Here is an 18,953-nt window from a genome sequence, read left to right as displayed (position 1 = left end):
ACCAGTTGTGGTCTTCATCATCAGTTCTACTTCATCAAATGTCACTTTTCGTGAGCATATGACCAAGGTACTTTGAATAAAACCGAAATCACTATAGGTGTGCCTATAAAATTTGAGGAGTTCCCTCGATTTCTCCAGGATCCCATCATCAGATCCTGATCTCCTGACAATGGGACCACCTGTAAAACATGCCCTTTCAAACAAAAAAAGAATTGTCAAAATCGGCCCAGCCATCTTCGAGTAATTCGGTAACATACATAAAAAATAAAAAAAAAAAAAAAAAAAAAGGCCCCGACGAATTGAGAACCTCCTCCTTTTTTTGAAGTCGGTTAAAAATGGATCACTTTTTCACCATGGATTAAAATATTGCAAATAGTCACCTCCATAACCTCTTAACGGGAATACGTCGAATTACCAATAACTCTGTACAAACTTGCCTCTTTAATAACACTACCGATTAAAAAACCAAAATCCAAATCTGTTGTGTAATTTTAAAGATTTAAATATACACAAGGACAGACTGACAACCGTAAGCGCTTTTGTTTTATACTAGGTAATGATACTTAGTAACTATCGGTACAAAGTACAAAACCATGATTTGTGGGTTTTTTCTTATATAGGGTAGGCGGGTCACAGTCTAGCTAAAATTAAAAAAAAAAAAACAATTGCATGTCATATGGATTTGTTGGTCCCAACGATTTTCTTATGTTATTACTGATATATTTTATTTTAAGAAGCGCCTGATCAATATGTTTTGCTAAAAACTTCAAATATGACATTGCTATAAAATACAGTTGGAACCTTATTGTTTCATTTAAAAAAATCTCATACACGTTTCATTTTTATTATCATACGGAATCAAAATGAAACAATAGGAGTTTTAAAAAGTTTATTGTTTAAATAAATATTAAAATGGTCATAAGTAAATGTAAAGCAGAGAATGCCTTCAGGCATTAAGTCCCCCTTTTTCCCCATAAATATATTTATATATACAAGGTGTTCAATAAAGCATTTAAATAATAATAAAAAAAAATATCGTTAAAATTAGGAAGGATTTTTCTGTAATGCCTAAATTTGTTTAGCGCACACATATTATGTTGTTCTCTTAGTATTTTATTAAAAATGATTTACACACACATTGACAAAACACTAATAAAGCTATCTTGTATGAACATACTATCAATAGCAGCTAATTAGCACCGTTAGTGTTTCTAAAATTTTTAAATTTTTTAGTGTCTTGCTAATGAAGTCGTCTCTCTTATATTTTTTAGTACTCTAAAATATTCTTAATAATCAGATACCAAAAATACACATTTATATATGTACTAATTTTGACCTTATCTCTATATCCGTTTGATATAATCCTAATAGAAAGAAATACACACGTTTAATTTCGCAGTATGGTTAGTAAAACGTGAATATGTATCCTTGCTCCATTCTTCTCATTTTGACTTAACCTACATAAAAATATGTTAAAATTAAAAACAATTACATTGTTTTATTATTAATATGCATTAGAAAAAGTGCTGCTGATCTTCAGTGGGCTGATGCTCTGATGGGACTGTGGTTTTTCTGACAGGAAATGTATTGACACCCAAGTTTAGAACTTGTAAGTATTCTGCTTCTTCTTGTCTGTGAATCTTGTTGCTGAACTCATAAAACTATTTACACGAAGTTTTATACGTCGAACTTGTGAATAAAATATAACATAAAATTTGCTGTACAATTTGTTGTTCAACATTTAAAAAATTATAAAGATTTCTTTCGGCTGATTTTCCTTTGATTTTTGTGTGAGCTAATTTCATTTGTCAATCAATTGTCAATCATTTGCTGTTATGTTTTATTACGTAGTCGCGTTATATTTACATATGGTTTATTTACGTTGCGATGCTCATGTTTGTGGATTGTCCTTCAGACTTGACTCTAGACATAAAACCTGTACCAACTGCAGCTTAAAAAATATATTAAAATTATTTATACAAACGTCAAGGTTATTCTTTAGCATAAAACTAAAAAAAAACCGTACAACATCTTATGCGGACATTTCAATTGTAACAATGCGTTGTTAAATTTAATATTTTTATTTATTTTTTATTTAATTAATTTAAATATGTATTAATTAATTTAATACTAAATTCAAAAACGTACACACGTTTAATTAATTTCTGTAAAATTTATTTATCAGTTGATCTAAATTTAGGAAGAATTAAAAAATTATCCATCCTCATTATTTGACTTTAAATCATATCCAAATTACTTCATTCAGTAATGATATACATATGTAATAGTAAATACATCATGGTGTATACAGAAGACTCAATGGACTGACACTGGTTTCCTGGAAAAGGGAAAGGACCAATTACGCCAAATTAGTTGAAACACTTGACCGTAGATTAATAGTCCAAAACTTTTGTAAAACATATAGCACCCCTTCTTATCGCCCTAACTGGTAACATGTGGTGGCATGCTTAAGTAGGAAATTCTGTTGCCATTCTTGCTACTACGTAGTCATAAGTTTTATAAATCCTTCGTTTACTAAATATAATTTTAATCTGTAAACACCTTAAAATTTAAAGTTTAGTTTAGTCTAAAGTTTTAGAAGCCATTTTTTTTTTAATTCAAAATTAATGCATTTTTCCAAATTAAACATTTGTGAAATTTTAAACATTTAATAATTGTTGTTTAACAAATCGATATAGTTTTGTGTGTGATTTTTGTAATTCGTTCCCCCTCTTTTTAACCACCAAAGTGGGAATATGGCTGACTTTATGAACAACAACAATAATTTTAAATAGACAATCAAGATGAATATATTCTTTATTTCGCTACATGAAATAAGTTAAGTGTAAAGCTACCACCGATTTGGAAAGTAGATACAACCTAAGAAACTAAACAGTTACCCTTTGCCACCATATAAAATAAAAGAGTTTGTTTCTAAATTTCTAGAAAAAGAACTTAATGCCATTCCACACTTTTTATCATTAATATAATTATGTATTGAATTGAATAATATGCCGTATTTTTTTGAGACATGACATATAAATAAGTTTACAAATCGTCAAATTAAAAATAACTATGGAATCAATTAACCGTGTATACCGTATACAATATACCGTGCCCAGGAAGGATGTATACGACTAAGCCTAAGTCGGAAACTAAGGTTTTTTTAGTTTACCCTGCGTCAAGTCTTGAGTCTAAAGAGACTCATAAAAATACTTTACTGTAATGTTAAGAAGAAGTACTGTTACTTACTTTCTTATGTTAGGTAAGGCAACAACAACAACGGTACATACTATCTTTCCTGTGGGCATTTAACAATTATTTTTTTTAAACCAATTTTGTACCAGTTATAATACATTGCTCACATAAATAAGTCATAATAAGTTTGTTTCCTGTCAAATTTAAAAAGAAATGAGGTATCATCACCGAACAATACAGTATCATGCAAAACTAAACACGGAAATATTTTTTAGTAATAGTATTTGAGGTCAAGTTAATAAGTAGATCATTATACTGGAGGCCGAGGCAAAATAAGGTCATAAACTTGAATTACTTAGTATTGTTAAGGTTTGTTTGTAAAATAAGTGGATTATACCCCAAAGGAGAGTCTGGATAATCTATGATATTCACTATGGATTAAAAAAATAGCGTATTCAATGTCTTTGAAATTGTAGAAGTAAAATTAAAGTTGGGGTTTATTAATTATTAATAAATAGTAAAATAGGTTAGTGATATAATATATAATGTTTTATATATTAGTCAAGACGTTTACGTGGTACATAATATCACAAAACTATTTATAAGCAAATTGTATGGAATATGTAAATCAAATATTTATCTCTACTTCAGGGTATTCAGATGTATAAAGATTAAAAAAAAAAACTAATTGGTTCTCTTTTGATTGACGAGCTTAAGAATCAATAAAAAATGTATGCAAATTTAAAATAAAATGTTTGAAATGAATCCTCAAATTTTAAATAATAATTATGTTCATTTATAAATAATAATAATAACCCTGTAATTTTTAATTGAACAACATCGTGACGTCAAAAATAAGATAGCCAGCTCTCAGGGCTTTTTCCGACGATGGTGGGATTATAGCAATGGTAGTATCATCAACAGTAACCGAGGTCGCGAAATTTCGACGAGAGGAACCGGCATAAAACTTAGAAGTTACTTTTTTGTCTATTGTTATATCACATATGTTAATTATAACCAATTAAGTTTGTATATCGTGCATGAAAATCAACAATCTGTGACTCCAGACGTTATTATAATCAATATAAAAAATATATATTCATGGAGACTACTATAATGCAGTTTCATATTTGCAGAAATAATTAAATAGACAATTAGTTTTAATTAAAAAAAATAATTCAATGTGTTCTAAATTTAAATGAAAATGCATTGATGCAGATGGTATTTGAATAGTGGGGAAAATATTTGGATACATACCTCCGTGGTCGAGTGGTATGTACACCGGTTTTCATGGGTACGCCATTGCGAGGTACCGGGTTCGATTCCCGGCCAAGTCAGTGTTGATTATCATTAGTTTTCTATGTTCTCTTGGGTCTGGGTGTTTGTGGTACCGTCGCTACTTCAGATTTTCCATAACACAACTTAAGCTACTTACATTGGGATCAGAGTAATGTAAGTGATGTTGTCTCATATTTATTTATAATCCTTGATGACTCTTTTTTTATTAACAAACATAGTATTCAGGTGAAAACCGAAACGATAATTTTAACAGATTAAATAAATAATGTATTTTTGTGCTGCCTAGGGTGGAAACCGTGTCGGTCTCGAGTACCTAATTATGTTCAAAGGGAAGTTTTATATTTCGGAACTGGCTAACGAATTAACAAGGGAACTGAAAATTTTTAAAACCTTTATTTGGTCAAAATTAAAATGGATCTTCTACCATTTTAAGTTCAATTCACATTATTTAAAAAAAAAATTGTAATTACTTATTATTATTGTTTTACGCGACAGCATAAATGTTATCCTCACCCAAACTAGCCTGTTTATAGGCTTAAATACCTATACTTAACAATTTTACCAAAAGATACCCTAAGCATGGAATTAAAAAAATGCTTGGACGAGAATATATGCATGTGCACGCTTTAATTCCTACGTTATGTAAAATGATTCTATTAATAAGCTTTTACCTAATCGGCGTTTTATTATTTATATGATAATTGTATTATTTAAATGGTTGTCGATATTAACTAATATATTCCGTGGTACAAGTGGATGACATTGAGAACACCGAGAATCTGTTGCAATCTCAGCTGCCAGCAATATCATACGTAACTCTGACGAAGGTTGTGTTGTAGATCGCAAACCTCCTTTAACAGCGCAACGTGAAACACACGTTGTTTATAATTTAATAATAAAACAAATTGAAAATGGTTTTACGTTCGGTCAGTTTTTTATTAAGTATAGTTGTAGCTTGTTATGGATCAATTGAAATAGGTAAGTTATTTAAATTAAGATTGATTTCGAAATATTAAAACAAAATTATTCCAAATTTAAATTGTCAAATAAAAAAATATTTTCTGTTTTTTTTTTATTTCGATGAGATAATCAAAATAATGCACTAAAATAATATATTGTAAGGGTTTTTTTTATTATCTTACTATGTTACGAATATGAAAAAAAAAATCTGAGCGATTTAAATAATTTTATAAATTTATATTATAAATATTTTCAATAATTACCACATTAAATACTGTGATATGAAAATGTAATATATTATATTTGCACGCATACAAAATCCTCATAGTAAATTTCTGCACGAATAGGTTTGTTTCGGAAACGGTTTTATATTTGTATCGCGTAACACAAAACTAAAAAAAATAAAATTATGATGTTTTCAAATATTGATCGTTCCTTAATACCTATTTATAATTATAGATATGAACTTTAATATAATTTCTGTTTCTATACAAATATTTCTACGTGAAAAAAAATAGGCGATTATTTAAAACAAATGCAAATACCTTGCTCTTCCTTCTAAGCGCTTGAGAAATTCAAAATCACTTAACAGAATGTATGAATGAATGTATGTATGTATATAACAATTCTGTACCTTAAAGGACGTAGTTTACTTAATATGCTTTACACCTGACGCACAAATCCTAACTCACCCTAAGCACCTAGCAGTAATTAGGTTAATAACACTATGTTTTTTTATGGAATAGGTTGGCGGACCAGCATATGGGCCAGCTGATGGTAAGTGGTCACCATCACCCATAGGCAATGACACTGTAAGAAATATTAACTATTCCTTACGTCGTCAATGCGCCACCAACCTAAGATGCTATATCCCTTGTGCCTGTAGTTACACTAGCTCACTCACCCTTCAAACCGGAACACAACAATACTGAGTACTGTTGTTTGACGGTAGAATATCTTACTACCTATCCTACCGCCAAGTAAAAGTAAAGTAAAACAAACATACTTGATATCTTCGGTTTGTTATTATTCATGGTTTTTGTTGTTGACATTAATCCTGCATTCTATTATATAGAACAAGAAGTGATATGTCATTGCACACACATGTTCAATATTATATGTTATTATAATATCACGTTACTTTGATGTTCAACAGACCATAAGTTATCACATCATGCGTAGCGAAGATTTTATCTATTAATTTAATTATTTTTTTGTTCTAAACAAAACACTCTGAGTCATGGTTTTGTATGTTTCGCCGAAAGTTATTGTAGTTAAAGGCTCGCCATTTCGAATACGAATGTGATTGTAAACATGCCCAGACGAACCACTTTCGTGCAAGAAGATAAGCAGGACTGTAGGTATATTAGGTGGTAGGGTTTTGTCCAAGCTCGTCTGAATAAGGACATTGGTACTCGTGTGATGTAAGCAATTGTTAATATTTCTTGCATTTACCATCAGGTGACCATTTGCCTCTCTACCTATATCATAAAATAATTCAGATATCGCCTTTTTCGTGAATAAATGTTAAATTATTATGTACATTGTACTGCCGAGGAAAATGTTCCCGGCTAGTGCCGTCCGACCGGACTTCATTAAGCTATAATTATTATTGCGGACACGTCTCTTGTGAGTTGAGATCTCATAGGATTGGTGGCATATGATGACGGACGTTGGAATCCAATATGACATTAATTTCAAGGCGAAGGCGTATTCGTCTAAATTTGTACACTAATTTAAACATGAGAGACGAATATATTTTCTGCTTAAAGAAAAAAATCCTAATATTAAAACCAATGCGATTTTGGCGGTTTTACGTACTTACTATTAGATGATATCGAAATGTGACTAAATCTTTTTTGTTTTCAGAAAAATACTTGAAAACATGTAATAGAAACTCCCCGGACGTGAACGATTGCCTCGTAGACGCCATTCAGAGCGGTATTACTGCAATGGCTGGAGGAATAAAGGAAATAGGAGTGCCACCTGTCGACCCCTACCTCCAGAAAGAACAAAAATTCGAATACAAAAATAATCAAGTAAGATTTTATTTAATTTCTCTGAATTTGACTAAAAATAATTGCCATAACATTTTACTTTCGATAGTAATCGTAATTATATATTAACATCGAATATTATTTGTTTGGTTTAGTTAAGAGTTTGGAATCTCATTAATATTCATAAAAACTTTAACTAAAAGTAAAAAAAAAAAAACAGGTAATCATACCGGAATCTACGCAAACGTTGTTTTATTAATGTGTTAATGCGATGGTACATGAAATAGTTACGTGCCCATAATAAAGATGTATTTGACAGTTTTATAACATCGTACACAAACGATTCGTATTCACGACGATGTAAATGTAATGTAAAATATTATAACATAAAATGTACAACCCTTTTTAACATAATACGATATCAAATTTCTCAGTCTGACCTCTCAAGGTCTAGGACGTTATAGGCACTACCTAATAGGTAGCGTAGCTTTTTGTTTTTTTTTGTCCTCAATATAAGCATTTAATATCAAAGCATTTTTCTGCGCCAAAATAGAAAATTTCCAGATGATAAGTCATTTGTAATTGTTGGTTCCCAAATCTAGAAGTTGATGAATCCATTTGTAATAGCATAATATACTTGGTAGTTTTTCAAATGGATTTTTCGAGGAAACATATTGCGATCAAAGTAACACCAACTCTTATACGCTGTGATTATTCAGACCAGACGAGTATAATTGTTGTATTTTATTCGATCATATACGTAACGATTCAAGAAGTCAGAGTAACGGCAAACGCATGCAGAACCACGCAGATCAGAAAATAGTTAAAACTGTTACAAGTTACCAAGTTACCTAACATCGCACGGTCACAATAGTCTCCTTACCCTTGTGAAATATACATTTTATTGAGCTGCAATTTCCCTATTTCACAATTACTTGCAAGACAAAAGAAATAATATTGTTCACTATCTGTTTTTATATTCGTTTACCAATAATACCCAAATTAATAATTTATGTATGCTACTGGCAGGTAACATCTCTAAACTGCAAATAATACCCGTGTCAAATATTATTCATTTTATATTTAGAGAAAAAAATTATAATACGATAATTTTTTTTTTTTGCTGTCCTTACTCTGAGTCTCACGCACACTAAGACATACTATAAGCATGAATGTCACTCGCGTATATTAATTCACGATTATAATATTAATAACTTAACGTGGAGGGGCGCGTCTTCGTCTGTGAATAGATCTGTAATACAGTTTATTTGCATTATTTTGTGCAATTTTTCGGTTTTGTGCAAACTAAGATTATGGGAGCGTTGTGTACAATAGACGAACATTTCGTAGTGCTGTCTTCGTTTTGAAGGATTGTTTTATTTTATTTTCTCGTTCATACTTCTTTTAGTTTCAGAGTTATGAAGGAAACACTCCAATCAGTTGACAAAATATTAGGAAATAGTAATAGGTTCTATATGAACGTAGTTCATTAAATAAGTAAAACCATTTTCTCAAAACGGGCGTTCAGTAATATATATATTAGATTTTATTGTACAGTCTTAACGAGTTAAGGAAAATATATAATAGTTCCGCTTTGGCTAGGATAACAAGATTGTCAGCTTCTAATTTTTTAATTACAATAATTATCGTGGACTAGCCGTGTACCCGATGGAATTTTCCCATTGTCAGCAACTCAGGAATCGTATAACTTTTCAAGAATAAAAAAAACCTGATTTGCCTATGTTTTTACCTATTGTTGACAGTGATAAGGCAGTTTTGTGCAAAAACGCATAAAAACCACAGCACATCCACGTCTTAACTAAATGAATTATCAACTTGGACAAAAATTGTGGTTTTACATTTTACAATTCATTCTTAATGTTTTTTTTTAAGATAAATATTTATCTCATTGGAGAAGGTAGCATTTATTATAGGTAGAAAATAATAAAAATAAATAACTAAAGGTACTTAGAAAAAGGTAAATAGGCTTCGATCTGACCTCGTTAATCCAGTAAAGGTTAAAGTGTAGAAAACATCATATAAGTGTCATAATCATTATGCCATCATACGAGCGTTAGTATTTCGTGGATCGAGTCATAAGTTAAATTAAATCATTACATATAGATAGACCAGATCTATAAGAAATGAATTCCAGATGTGACAAGGAAATCAGCTTTCACAAAATATGTATAGATTTACTTCACAGATACACGGTCACATAGTCAAATAGTCATCCATGTGTATATCTCTACCATAAAAGCTGTAGGCACGTTAAACAAATATCAAACTAAAAATTTTAGCTGAAACGATAAAAATATATATTTACGATTTTAGACGAAAAAAATAATCTTGTTATGCTTTTCGTAAGATAATCGAACTTTATACAACATATTTGAACTTTGATTTTTTTTTGTGTTAAATTAATACTGAAATTAATTGAAACGTAAAAATCATTTCGAGGAATTAAGACGTGTAAAGGAAATATGGTAATTATTTTGTAGAATAAATTAAATTGCATGATTTTTCTGATAAGTTAATTAATCAACAAATTATTTAAATTTTAAAATGATAAGTTTTTTATTAACACCGTAACATATAAAGCTAATTAGGTATAATTAGTAAACATATTTATTGGTAGGAAGATAAGAAAATATGAGTGTTATTCTGTGACAAATATATGTATTTATTTAAAATTCTGACACTGTATTTGTTGTTTGTGTTCTTTTTTCTTTCCTTTAAATAGGTACAAACTAATATTACCTTAAATTGAAGGTAGCCGTGATACACGATACCACTATAATAATCACTAACAACTAATAAATGGTTCTGAATAAATTAAAAAATAAATATCTTTTTATTTAGTTAAATTTAAACTTATAATTTTTTTGTAAACCTTGTAACTTACATAACAAATTATTTTAATTAAATTTATTAACTGTAGCTGCATACGCGTTGAAATATTTACAAGTGGACAATTCATAGCGACAAGCTTATTTGCTATTAATACACATTATCATACTTAAATATTTTTCTTCGAGCAAGTCCACTTGGGTATCATCAATCAGATATTCTACCGCCAATCAGTTATACTTACTTCTGTTTTCCGATTTGAAGGTACACATACATATACATCTGAGATCAGTGTGAAGAACGGTTAATATTTCTTACTACGCCAGCGTCTTTGGCGTCGAAAATGTAGTCAAATTCGCCCAATACCAAATAGTCCATGCAACTCTACTTCTTAGTCTTAGGCTTAGGAGATACTGTGATAGCAAATGTAATAATCTTAACAAATGCTATAAGCAAATTATATCGTGTAATCATTTTTGTATATTATTTTAGATTCAAGCCAAGATGGTTTCGAAAGACATACTAGTAATCGGCTTAAAAGATTCCACCGTTAAAGACGCAAGGTATGCTTTCGATTTTATAAAAATCGTAGATTTTTAAATAAAAGTAAAAAAAGTAAAGTAAAGTAGCAGCCTGTACATTTCCCACTGCTGATATAAGGCCTCCTCTTCCATTAAGGAGAGGGTTTGGAACATATCATATTATATATATCATCATATCCACCACGCTGTTCCAATGCGGGGTGGTGGAATGTACATGTGGCAGAATTACGATGAAATTAGACTCATGCAGGTTTCCTCACGATGTTTTCCTTCACCGCCGAACACGAGATGAATTATAAACACAAATTAAGCACATATATATAGTGGATTTGAACCCGCAATCATCGGTTAAAATGCACGCGTTCTAACCACTGGGCCATCTCAGCTCTTACTCAGATTTAAAAATAAACTTTAAGTAGTGGATTAAAATATAATCAATAATTTCAGATTACGAGTAGACGATGACAGTTTTCATTTAGAAGTTGACATGTTCAGCCCCGCGGTGTCAGTGAGCGGTCGATACGAAGGCAGTGGCAGTTATAACGCTTTAAATGTCATCGCTCAAGGAACCTTTGTTACGAATATGAGTAAGTATAAAGTTCAGAACACGCTACCCTAACTGTATCGTAAATTGTGTTTTGTATTGTTCTATATTATATCGTTAACTATAGTGACCCGTCCGGGCTTCGCACGGTTGCATTACTGATACTAAATATACTACAGAATTTGTTCATTAACGACATCACATTGTTTATGTATTATATACACAAAGCTTGCCCTTGAATCACACTATCGAATAAAAATAACCACCTCATCAAAATCCGTTGCATAGTTTAAAAGATTTAAGCATAGACAGAAAAAGACAGTTAGCGAGAATCAATTTTGTTTTATATAAACTTTTAAAATTATCAGTATTACTTTACATAAAACCTTCCTCTCGAAAAACTCTATTACAAAAAAACCGCATCAAAATCCGTTGCGTAGTTTTAAAGATTTAAGCGTACAAAGGGACATAGGGACAGAAAAAGCGACTTTGTTTTATACTATTTAAAGGAGATATTTGCCTTATTCCATTTATTTTTGGAGAGATATAGTGGATTATAACACTGCAAAAGTTATAATAAGCTAGATTTTAAGGTGGGCAGCTGTCGAGCCCCTTAGAAATTACTGTTAGGATTGTAGAAATTATTTGAATAAAAGAAAAAAACACTCTTCAACTTTTGAAGTTCCTCTACTCGACATAAATATTGGTCAAATTTGGTAGAAAATAGAATAATTCGTCGGACACAACTCAGACAGTACTTATTCTTCCCTACCTTATCTTAATAATAGTAAAGAACAATTTGAGCGGTAATTATTAGATGTGGTTCGTCATGTGAAGGGCCGTTAGGCATTCCTAATTCCAGTCACAAGTATCATTGATCGTCGTGACAAGGACGAAAATAATCCGAGTAAAACACTTTACGTTGCGACGTTCATTTAGATTTTTTGCAATGGATTTTGAAACCATGAATCAATTTTCAACCTTCAGTTTTTTGTACCGCGCTATTTCATTCGAGATTTGTTTTTTCTTTAACAAATCTAAAACGTTAATTTTAATTTCTTGCATTAGTAAAAGTTATAATTCGATTTTTTTTTAACGTTTATAGCTGACCTTGTATACACGTGGAAGTTAGATGGGAAGCCTGAGACGATTAATAACGAAGTATATATGAGGATCAAATCATTCTACATGAGACCAGATGTCAGTAACATGCAAGTACATCTTACTAATGAATCGCCGGAAACCAAAGATTTGAGTAAGTATATCGATATGAAATACACATTGTAATATATTTGCTTGTACCATGAAGGTTGAAATTCCCTTAGCTATGTATTATTTCTTATATACCATAAGACTGAAATAGGTAGCTTCTAAACTCTGTTAGAAACACTCATCAGTAACATTCGCCTAGTAATTTTATTTAATTCGTAGTTACATAACAAAATTGTAGTCATAAGATGAAATTGTAACGTATGTTATAAGCAATTAATTTGCAAGGCCATGGTCGTATTTAATTTTTGCCCATTGTACGAGTAATTTGTAATTACTCATAAAACAACAGTGGAATTAAACAACTATTTTTTAAGAAAAAAACAAAAACGGTTTGTAATGTTTTCCTAAGGATGTCATATGGTTTATACTCTTATTTAAAAATATATAAACCTTTAACTCTTAACTCTAAATTAAAAAATATGTTGAAAGAAAATGAATTTGTGAATTAATAAATTAAATTTTAAAATGGCTAAATGACAATAGTATCTACCGATCAGCATACGCCGTTGGTTCAAACATAACGTCAAATAATGATTTTTTGATAAATGAATGTCTTATTGGTTTTTATATATTTATATAAAAATAAGACAATATTTTTCAAAATTCATCTCCTTTGGGAGATTAAAATTTGTATATAAATTCGACATTTTTGAATATAGAAAGATAAAAATATTTATTCAGGCTACCGTTACTGAGTTTGGTTTTCTCGAAAATTCGCCACTTAAAAGGATGAAATTGGACATGCCAGACACTACAGTTTTTCTCTTTTCCAATTTTTGAAATAAGAAAAACAGTTTTTAGTCTTCCGTTTGTAAGTAACAGATCCCCATCGGACAATATTTCTATTTATATGTTATATAGAAACTTAAACGGACATCCACAATTTTCTGTGAATTAATTTCAAACTCATGTGTAGTTATTAGGGATAGATCAACTACTTTACACGTGATGTCGAGGACTTCACATAAATTTATATTTAAAAAATGTGATGCTGAATTGTGTTTAGTATCTCAGCACTTCTGAAATGTATACATATTGAGAGTAACACATTAATTTTTATTATTACAGCCGCCCTTGGAGTGAGAGTAGTCAATGAAAACTGGAGACTGTTGTATAAGGAATTATTGCCGATAGCACAAGCTAACTGGGACAAGATTGGCGTAAGAGTAGCAAACAAGATCTTCCTGAAAACTCCATTTAACCGCTTATTCCCCAACACGTCGTAATTATCCAAATAATACTTTCAAGGAGAAGAGCGTGAGAAACAGTAATACTATTGTTTTTAAATGGATTATATATAAAGTATTACATGAAAGGTCGTCGGTTCAATCTTGCAAAATAAAATAAAATGGGGACATCGTTATTATATACACATACATATAACTGTATGCACACATGTGATAAGATTACAAATTCCTAATACAAAGATTAAATATGTAAATATAATATAAATATTCAAATTAAATTAAGTATCTGATAATTAAGTTTTAATTCAAATCCTTGACTTATAAGACACATTAATTTCGTTGATTACGTGTAGTATTTTTTAACTAATTTCAAAATGAACTGATATTTTCTGTGAATGTTCTCTTCGCCGATTTTGTAATGTGTTTTCCAAGGTGCATAAGCATAGTCTACTCCTAAACTCCGAGCTCCTACTAATAACTCCTACTAATATATAAAATAAAAACATGCAAATAAAATATTTATGAATTTTTTTTTTAAAATGTTAAAAAAATTAAAAAAGGCCACTGCAAGATTTATATTTGATATAATTTTCTTTTTTTAACAATAATTACGAATTAAAGTAACGTGAAATGGAACGTATTTCAAAACACTAACATAGCGTTCAGTGACGTCACTCCTGTTATGACTACTTATTTGAGATTATAGTTGTAAAAAAATGAACATTGAAACGGAAATTAAATTAAAATGGAAGTTGGTTTTGTCAAAGTAAACTCCAGATTGAAAACCAGTGAAGACAAGTATGATCAGAGCGCCAGGGATAGACAGGAGTGACGTCATACGAAATACAGATGCGTTTTTCGTGAAAATTTAAATTGACATTTTGAAACCGCATTTTTTGCAGTAAATTACAGTGTTTTAATTTTAATATAGTTGTGGTCTATCATATATGGAGTTCTTTCAAATAACACACAAAAATAAAATATCGCATCTTTCCTATTCTTGATAAAAATCCTATGATTTCGTCGTGTCTGAATTTACTTATGTAAGATTTTCATCTTCACGTTTCGTGTGATAACACAGTGCATAACCTAGAGGGCACAGGTCTCATAATCCAACGGGACGAAAAATCAGACAGGTGCTTTAAATAAGGCGCTTCAAGACTCCTACGAGCTTCTTAAACTGTGATCGATTTAGAGTATATTATGCGCATTAATGGCACGTGTAATAGGAAAAACAAATACCCACTACATATGATAAAATTACTTTGTAAGGATTCAAGGATTTATTTTATATATAAATTATTATAATGTTGATGGTGCGGAAACATTGATTTCAAGTGCGAATATTGTAAATGTAGTAAAATTGTCTATATCTAAATATTTTTTGCTTGCTTTTGGAAAACCATTTGAAATAAAAAAAAACAAAATACTTGTACTGCCTACACATATCCTCCAGAAATAAAACGCAACAAGTAAAATTTAAAATAAGCAAATATATTATTAAAATTATACATTTAATTTATACAAATTTATTTAAAAGACGACTTGATTGATCGTCCGAAATAAAGTGCGTGGCAACTATCTCTGGATTGATGTCGACATCACGATGAAAGCTCATTAAGGCCAAACAAGTTAAACGTTTTTCCTTTGTTCTTCAAATAGACAAATGTCATCTTAGTCTGCCCGTGACCACGAACACTGCAAAGTGCTCGAAACGTCGGGATGTTTAAAAATAATTAATATACGCGATTCATCCGTTATAAATAGTTTTATTTAAGTTAAACGTGACTGTCCCATGCTGTTGAAATGTCTTAAAATTGTTTTCATCCTCCTCAACGAGGAAAATATACGCCCTGGTGTTGCCGTGGACACAGGTAGCTTCTAGTGGTGTGGTGAGCCATTGCGTAGAAATTATTTTTGACCACTCCGCTCGCCAAACTATAAACTCCGCTTCAAAATTAATAACATCATGGAGAAGAGGGCTGTAAAATTCTACTGTGCTCTTTAGGTCATTATAGGTGCTCGCTGTAAATTTCTGGGGCATCAACAATGACAGGGACCTTAACACTGACTTGTGATTAGTAAAACGTTCTCTTAAGTTATGTATAATGTGATCAATAACCGGGATATGTGAAGCGCGTCTGTAATATTCCTCAGGATTTTCAGCTACTACGTTGCTTCGGTGTTGTTGGCGCACACTCGCCTTGGCATAGCTATAGTGAACTCATGGCCATTTAGTTTTTTTGCTTGTTTCCCTGTTCGCTTAAATCATGATGAATAATTCGCTTCAGCTTGTTGTCTTATTTTCTGAGAGCAATAATTACATTGTCGACGTGATCACAGACCGTTGCTAGATCACATCCGGCGCTTTGTAAATATTTACACAGATTAATTGTTATCGGAAACAGTTTGATGGCAATATTCTTATTTATAAGGAAATCATCAGATTGAATCGCGACTAGAAATTGATTAGATGCTTACTGGTACGCTTACTAGTAAAATAATTTCGTCGAAACGTATCACACTATCATGTCTTTGAACCCATCGAGTTTCACACATTGCTATCAATGACTTGTGTCTAGAATCAGGCAAAATACTTTTAATTGATTAGCTCAGTATATTTGATCGGAGTGCCGATGCATGAAAAAAGATCCCAACAGAATTGATTGTACTTATACAGCTAGACAGGTTCCGTATTTTGCAAGTATCTGCAATGGCCAGATTTAGTGAATGTGCGTAGTGCACATTTATCAACCATGGACGTAAAGTGCTAATGGATTTTTTTTGTTACAACTTGAGTACCGCTGTAACTTCCACTCATCGCTCATGCACCATCATACCCTTGACCAATAAAACCCGTAGAATCGATTCCATTGGTTTCCAACCGATTAATTATGCGTGATGCGATGCCTTCTCCGGTAAGATCAGAAATTGATCCAAATTCTAAAAATCCTCACGCAAAACTTTTTAATAGGATCTATATATGCCTCACAAGGATATTTCTTGACGACCACATAAAATAATTATTTTTATAATAGAAACTAATTTGGTTCTATGCTGCTTCTGCTCTTGTGACCTCTTGGAAAATTCAGAATTAATTACTTCTTTAATGATGCGTTGTTTCCCATCGTAAATCGACAAGAAGTTTTCAGCCATTTTTATTGCCTCTATATGATAAGTTAAGCTGACGTGATGTGTAAATATATCTTTTGCCTTTTTCCAATTACGCAATCCTTTTCTGACAAGGTATCCAAGATGTTGGTGGTTATCCCTTTACTTTGCGAAGCAAAAAGAACAATATTTACAGTATGCATTGTCTTTTTTTTGGAATAACTTAGCCAATTAAATAAATCTAACCACGCCGATTGAAATTTTAGGTGTCTTTTATCATCTATTTTATCCAGGCATGTCTTAAAAAATATTCTCGTTTTAAAACGGACATATTTTTGTCCAAGAATTCTGAAATATCCTTATTTAATTCGGAATCACACGGCGCCTCCTCTCCCTCTGCGTTTTTTCCCTGCTGCAAAATGGCGAGTGGTATCGATGGATGTGATTTCTGTTCTAAATAAGTGTCACTGTGTGTTTGAATGATACGAAGAGCATCATGAGGATCCACATCATCCCCACCCACAGCTAAATTGGCAGATGTGTGAGAGCAAGATTGAGATGGATCAGCAGAAGATAAAGCGTCATAATTATTGTGTCTTGATATTTTTGTAACAAAGTTGTAAGCGGATTTTTTTTTTATTTACGTTTCATTTTAGCACCAAGCAAACATGCAAGCAAGTTATGTCAGAATCAACTGCAACAAACAAGAGTCAATAAATACGTATAGGTAACTTATATACATAAGTAAAGTAATTCTAATAAATAACTCATTAATCCATAAGTTGCCTTATATCAAAACTAACATTGTAAAATTACGATTCCAAAGTACATGTAAGAGCTTCTTCGAATCACTACATAGTACAAAAGATAGTTGTATATTTTTCGAAAAAAAATGCTGCAATGGTATTATCTATCTCTTAAGGACAGCCTACAATTACTATTTTTTATCCTTTACTATTACGAGAAGTTTATCGTAGCGAAACGATTTTAAGCAATAAAGCATTAATACTTACCTAATTGACTACCTTAAATACATTGTGCATTTCATAAAAAAGGGCCCCGTACCAGGTCTTAATGCCCTTTCCTACCTACTAAAACCATCCTCGGGTTTCCACTATGCCGCCGAGTGGTGAAGCAACGGGATCGCTCAGGGCATGAAACCGCGACTCCACCAGCGGCAGCCACCATGAGGCGGCTGAATGACAAAAGTGGAAAGCGCGCCTAGTGCGCGCCATCCTCATCAATCAATCATCAATCGAAATCATCATCGATCAATTAACAATAATTTCAATTACCAATCAAAAGACCAGTACCTATGCTTGATACAAGAGAACAATCTATAATCTACCCATCTAGATCTATCCAGGATTTTATTTGAAAAGTTTACCAAACACTGTTAATCGACATGAATTTGTACTATTTGTAATGTAATTGTCAACTTATTTCATAAAAATCTTATTTAAATTTGTACTGACTTGCGATCAACGGACGACGACCAAACGACGACACAACGGTCAACGAGTAACGACTGCAAAACAATGAAAGATGAGTGAAAGAGATATATGAGCCGCAACAACACTATCTGGCCTTCTCGCACTTACGCATAATCGCGCGCCGCTGACGACTGTCGCGAGTCGCGACATACAAGCAGGTACCTAATAAAATTTTACAAACTCAGACACAACATGATCTGTGCGACGTAGCGGTACGAGCTCTTGTCTCGTGAATAATAACAATAAGAAAGAAAATTAATTAGTTGTTGTAGTTGTTCATTAAATAGCGCAAAATATTTGTTTATATTACGATAATCGTGACTTTTCTTGACTTAGCAAAAAATTTCGGGGGCGGTTGGAACCCCCAAAACACCCCGCTGCCTACGGCCACGTCTTCAACAATTTCAATGAAGTAATGCTGTCCTCACTTTAACTGTCACAAGAAAACGGTCCAGTAATACTTTCATTATAATTGTTATGCACATTTCAGATATTACTAT

General features: G+C 31.6%; 1 protein-coding gene across 1 annotated transcript; it reads left to right on the top strand.

The window, feature by feature from the left end:
- The first annotated feature begins 5,301 nt into the window (after window positions 1-5,301).
- Window positions 5,302-14,142, top strand: LOC124533796. Its single transcript, XM_047109315.1, has 6 exons — window positions 5,302-5,475; window positions 7,327-7,496; window positions 10,797-10,867; window positions 11,294-11,433; window positions 12,496-12,645; window positions 13,731-14,142. Exons 1-6 carry the CDS (start codon window positions 5,409-5,411, stop codon window positions 13,886-13,888), a joined length of 756 nt encoding a protein of 251 aa, XP_046965271.1. The 5' UTR covers window positions 5,302-5,408; the 3' UTR covers window positions 13,889-14,142.
- Window positions 14,143-18,953: the final 4,811 nt, after the last annotated feature.

This window comes from Vanessa cardui, chromosome 1, assembly GCF_905220365.1.
Source record: "Vanessa cardui chromosome 1, ilVanCard2.1, whole genome shotgun sequence".
Classification (NCBI taxonomy): Eukaryota; Metazoa; Arthropoda; class Insecta; order Lepidoptera; family Nymphalidae; genus Vanessa; species Vanessa cardui.
This window is presented reverse-complemented; position numbering and strand designations above follow the sequence as displayed.

Bases quoted from the DNA above. Each gene is read 5' to 3' on its own strand.
- LOC124533796 (XM_047109315.1), top strand. From the start codon at position 5,409: ATGGTTTTACGTTCGGTCAGTTTTTTATTAAGTATAGTTGTAGCTTGT. The intron at 5,476-7,326 runs GTAAGTTATTTA...TTTTGTTTTCAG, and splicing joins TTATGGATCAATTGAAATAG to AAAAATACTTGAAAACATGT. The intron at 12,646-13,730 runs GTAAGTATATCG...TTATTATTACAG, and splicing joins GCCGGAAACCAAAGATTTGA to CCGCCCTTGGAGTGAGAGTA.